Source organism: Solanum verrucosum, unplaced genomic scaffold, assembly GCF_900185275.1.
Source record: "Solanum verrucosum unplaced genomic scaffold, falcon-dt-bn FXZP01000079.1, whole genome shotgun sequence".
NCBI classification, from domain to species: Eukaryota; Viridiplantae; Streptophyta; class Magnoliopsida; order Solanales; family Solanaceae; genus Solanum; species Solanum verrucosum.
In genome coordinates this window covers 268,743-274,070 of record NW_026020368.1, presented here as the reverse complement: position 1 = coordinate 274,070, position 5,328 = coordinate 268,743, and the positions used below count along the sequence as shown (strand labels likewise).

The following is a 5,328-nucleotide window of genomic DNA, read 5'->3' as shown; positions in this document are numbered from 1 at the left end:
ACTTAAATAAACTCATTTTATTATAAAGCAGTTTAAAACAAGTGCAATATAAAGAAAAACTATTGTAAACATGTTGTCAATTCATAATCATAATATCATAAAAAGACAAACCATGCTCCCTCTCAAAGTCTACTTGTGCAATGCATGAATGAAGTCTCATACCCCCATTCACACTAAGCAGAACCCCTTGAGGAACCATGTTATTACTGTTGTGGGAGTTTCTCTAACCGACAACCATCACTTAAGAACTATAGTGATGATACAACGCTTTACCTCACGCTGCCGAGGCCCATCATATACCTTACCGTGATATAGGAAGCTAACTCACTAAGTGGATCCACTAGTCTATGCGGAAATGATTCATCTAAAAAGTATGATCCTTTTCTACCCATAATGGCTACATGGTTTATGGAGACTTGAGTTAATATGAACTCACATCCCCATATCGGTGCTCAATACTACTCCCAAAAATACTTAGTTCTTTATGTTTAAAAATATACTTCTTCTATGATTTGAGATTAGTGCTCAAAAACTTAGCTCAAAGGCTATCTCGAAAATCTCAGTTTCCCTGCTTGCTTCATTTAGAAAGTTATTTCTCTTTTCTGAAAACTAGCCCGAAGGCTCTTTGAAAATCTCAGTTTCCGTTCTTATTTTAATGTGAAAACATTTTAAATCTCTTTAGGAATACTTAGTCCCCATATACTTTTGAAGAAATGAACTCAATCTTTACTGTTTACTCTTTACTCAACTTGAACTGTAAGTCTTAAAACAAAGTTAAAAGCATTTGCAAAAGACTTCTTGAAAAGACTCGAAGAACTTCCTAAACTTAGCTCTTAACTTTCCTTGAATTTGAATTTATGGATTCAAGGTTATGATTCATGTTTTTGGATGATTTCTAGATGTTTAGAAGTCATTTAGAGTAGTTAGAATCAATATGAAGTGTTAATACACTTTAGAAGGACTTAAATAGGCTAAACGACGAAAACTGGTGAAAAACAACGATTTGGGCGCATCCCGGGAGCGTCGTGCCAGCCCCAACTTACTGGGGCTCAAATCTGGCGCACTGCTGGCGTGCCGGCCCAGCCTGCTTGGCGCTATGGGGGCGCGTCGCGCCAGCCTCCCTTCAGGCAAAATTCTAACGAGCTATTGATCTCGTTTTCTGATCCTATCATTTTAATTCGATTCTTTTTCTCAAATTCACTTTAGATTCATGTACCCAAATCATATACACAAAATCTAACCCAACAACTTAAAGAAACAACAGTTAATCATCAAGAAACTCCTTAATCCCAACTCATGTTCAAGAACGAAATCAATTCAAGAACAACTATCAAGAACATCAAATTCCCAATCTTTGTAGGATGAATCTACGTTGAATTAAACATGCTTGGCGCGTGGGTGAACTAACCCAACGCTATGTGATCTCACATACCTTGTAAGGATCCCCCCGACGAAATCCACAAGCAAAGCTCCAAGAAATCGACGAATCCTGAACGTTCTTGCTTCCTTTTCTCCTTTCTCCTCTTCTTTTCTTTTCTCTCCAAACCCTAACTCTTTTGGTAAAAGTGTAAACTGATCTAATTCAGCTTAGACCCCTTAAGGAAAAGACCAAACTACCTTTTAAAAATCCGGATTGGCCTTTCCTTATTCCAACAGCCCAACTTTCAAAGGGCATCACTCACTCATACAAACTCGGATTTGTGCAAACTCAGCGGCGTTGGAAAGATCCTTCCAAGAGCTTTGCAACCATATCTGAAAGTACACCTAACTCATCCTGAGCTAGGAATTATTGCCATTTGAAGTTGACCAAAACTCAACTTTTCCTAACTTGAACAAATTTCCAGATTTTAATTATTTCCAAAAATGACTATTTCCAATTATAAGCTTCTTCCTAGTTATTTCAAATTGCGAGATGTTACAGTAATGTTCACTTGGTAAATAAAATCATTTAATTACCAAAAAAAAAAACTGAACCTTTTGGAGAAAATTCAATGTATCAATTGTTATAGAACCACTTTATCCTATTCAGTGGGCTGCACGCATTCTTCCTTAACCAAAAATATTAATAAAATGAAATTTATTTTTCCTAATGTAGTCTGCTTTTGGTTGAGGAATGGGCTGCTTTTATTTTTCCTCTTTTTAAGGCGGTCAATAGTTGAGGGACTACTAGTTTATCTCTGGTTAATATTCAAACGATATAAATTATTCTAAAAAAAAAACATATTATCTAGTACTGAAAAAAACCAGAGGACAGGAGCCTCAATTCCATTCACAAGATTTTGTTTTTTTTTATCTATATTCTATATATATATATATATATATATACAGAATATAGACAAAAACGTCTAAATTCATTTGACTCTCTCGATCCGCTCCTGAATTCATAAATGTCCATTTTTATTAATCTCATCAGAAGATATCATTTTCATAACTGATAAAAAGGGGATACAACAGACCGAAAAGAAGGATAGGAGGAGCCTTCCTTAATCCAAACCAAATAAAATAACTCCACACACATTTACTAAAAAATAAGCAAACCATGCATATACACTCATAAATAATACTGATAGTGCAAAAATTATTTACACTGTCAGTATATATAACTTAAATCCAAATGAAAAAAAGAAGAAACACAGAAATGGTTTGATAATTTACGCGCATTTGAAACCTTTAGGGGCAGTCTTTCCACAGTTGTTGAGCAACAAGCTGAGTGAAAGAGCAGCATTAAGGTGAGCTCCCAAGACATTAGCTTTAATGGCAGTGCAAAGACAAACAGCAGCATCAACATCAGCAAGATTCTCAATAAGAGAGCAACATGAACTCTTTGATGACAATAATGGGCTTCCAATAACAACATGCACCAAGTCATTCAATAAATTGGCACACACCTTAAATTTTAGTGTGTCCTTTGGGCACTTATGGTATGTTGATGGGGGATTCTTGTGTTGAGTCTTTGGTGGACATGAGATGTAAGTTGAAGTAACCATTGTGAAGAAGAGAAGGTTCAAAGTGATGAAGAGAAGAGCAATGGATGATGATGCAATAGCCTTAGCCATTTTTACAAGTGAAAATTTGGGAAGTGCTAATTATATGTGTTTTTTGCTAGAGCTAATTAGAGGGTACTTGGTGTTGGAAATGAACAAGTGAGTGAGAATTTATAGATGGAAAATGTGAGTTTTTTTGTGTTTTGCTATTTTATGCTCCATGTCCAAATTGATGTAGCACTTTTTTGGAATCTTAATAGCTTAGTTGGTTAATTACCTGAACTCTCATCTTATTGGCGAGAGTTTGATTTCCCACATTGCAATCTCTTCCCCTACTCTCAATAAAAAATTTTAAAATGTAGCACATTTTTGTTTTTAGTTTATATTGTTTTTAAAATGTCATATTTCTATATTTTGAAACAATTCAACTTTATAATTACACAAATATATTTACAACTTATTTAAATTTACAAGTTTCAAAAATCATTCTGTCTTTTTTAAATTTTGTGCCTAATTAAGTAATGTCACATAAATTAGAACATCGGGAGTGACTAATTATTAGTGATCAAGAAAATTTAGAGAGGGACATGTCCATATTGTGGGCTATTTGCATTAGATATAGAGAGATATGAGGACAAGCTGGCATAATGCAATTCTAGATAACCCTATAGCCTATTAATGGCTCCTAGAGAGGCAGAGAATGACATGCAGGAATAAGTTAAGATTAAGTTGTGTTAATTACTACATTGATTTATGAACTAATAACGCATTAATCAAACAATATTAAACCAAATATATAAAGTGTTAATTTGTAAGTAATTAACAACAAAAGAATATTAATTTTGTAATGGTTAAATTGGTCACGTGAACCCTGTCCTCAAGATGCTACGTAGAGTACTATTTTTGTTAAGAATATTCATGTAGAGAAAGGGAATGTAATAATAATAAGAAAATCGGTAGCACTCCCTAACATACGTGATTCCATATTCAAGGGGATTCGAACCTGAGACTTCTGGTTAAGGATAAAAGAGTATTTACCACTCACTCACAATCTTATTGATAATAATTATTATTATATAACTGCAGATGACATGTACATATTTTATAAATTTATAGTCTTTCCTTGGCTATCTTTCTTCAATTTCTGCCGCTCTCGTATCATTTCGTTTTTCGAGAGTCGAAATATAAGAACTTTAATCAATATTTTAAAGTGTAGCATTTTTTCATTACAATTTGTAACTTATATAGTAATATTTTTTGTATAGTTTTCAAACATTAAAATTTAAAATATTGAATTAATCTAATTCAGTTTAGCTTTGAAAATTAGTCAAATTAATTTTCGTGAAGCGAAATGTGACAAGTAAAAATGAACGGAGGGAATATCATTTTATGTTCTTAACGTATATATATATAATGAAGGATCATTATTGGTCATGGCCAAGCTATATGAAAGTGGGAAGGATGCTTCTGGACTTGATAAAGACAGAGCCTCAAAGCTCACTGATGATATTTGGGATCTTGTGGTTTTCAATTCTTGCCTTCTTGGCATGGCAATTAGTAGTTGACATGATTTTAATGTCTCTCCATTAATTAATACCATGTGTCCAACCTAAATTCTCTGTCCAGTGATGGAGTCAGAATATTCACTAAAGAGATTCATAATATAAAAAATAAACATACGAAGAAGTCAAGAAAATTCAACATCTACTATAACTTTGTATATGTGGTATAGGAATTTTTAGCAGTAATTAAGTTATTTTCTAATATCGCCACAAAAAATTTTAGCAGTAATTTATCGCTCAAGTCTTTTGCAAACATTTATTAGAGTATTGGTTTAATTTGTTGCATTCTTGATGCCCATAGAAATGTTCTCATTTATGATAGTATGAACTATGAAGATCATTATTATCCTTGAGGCCAGCCTTATTATTACTTAGTTACTTGAGTAAAACCATCAACATCGTGGTTAGTATCAGCCACTTATATTATATTATTTTACTATCGTTAAATATATAATATAGACAAATACATAATGCCACTAAATAATTATTGTAAAAATATTTAGTTAATGTCATTACAACTGTAAAAGTCTTTTAGCGGCATTATATTTATTAGAGTATTAGTTATAGATACTAATATATATTATTGTCGTCAACTATAATATAAAAACATATATAATTGTGGCTAGATAATTGTAGCAAAATTCTTTATTTATCATAGTGTTTGTAGAGCCGTTAATATGGACTAAGCCCGTTGGGACTGCCTGGCCTAATCCATGATTTGATAGGATTGGGCTACAATTTTTGAAGTCCATTTAAGAAAAGGGTTTTTTAGCCCGACCTGA

The 5,328-nt window shown here is 33.0% G+C and overlaps 1 protein-coding gene across 1 annotated transcript; it reads right to left on the bottom strand.

Annotated features, from left to right (window-relative positions):
* Window positions 1-2,498: 2,498 nt before the first annotated feature.
* Window positions 2,499-3,120, bottom strand: LOC125838106 (14 kDa proline-rich protein DC2.15-like). The gene has a single exon (XM_049517162.1). The coding sequence runs from the start codon at window positions 3,054-3,056 to the stop codon at window positions 2,652-2,654; it is 405 nt and encodes a 134-aa protein (XP_049373119.1). The 5' UTR covers window positions 3,057-3,120; the 3' UTR covers window positions 2,499-2,651.
* Window positions 3,121-5,328: the final 2,208 nt, after the last annotated feature.

Coding starts and splice junctions, on each gene's coding strand:
- LOC125838106 (XM_049517162.1), bottom strand. CDS start 3,056: ATGGCTAAGGCTATTGCATCATCATCCATTGCTCTTCTCTTCATCACT.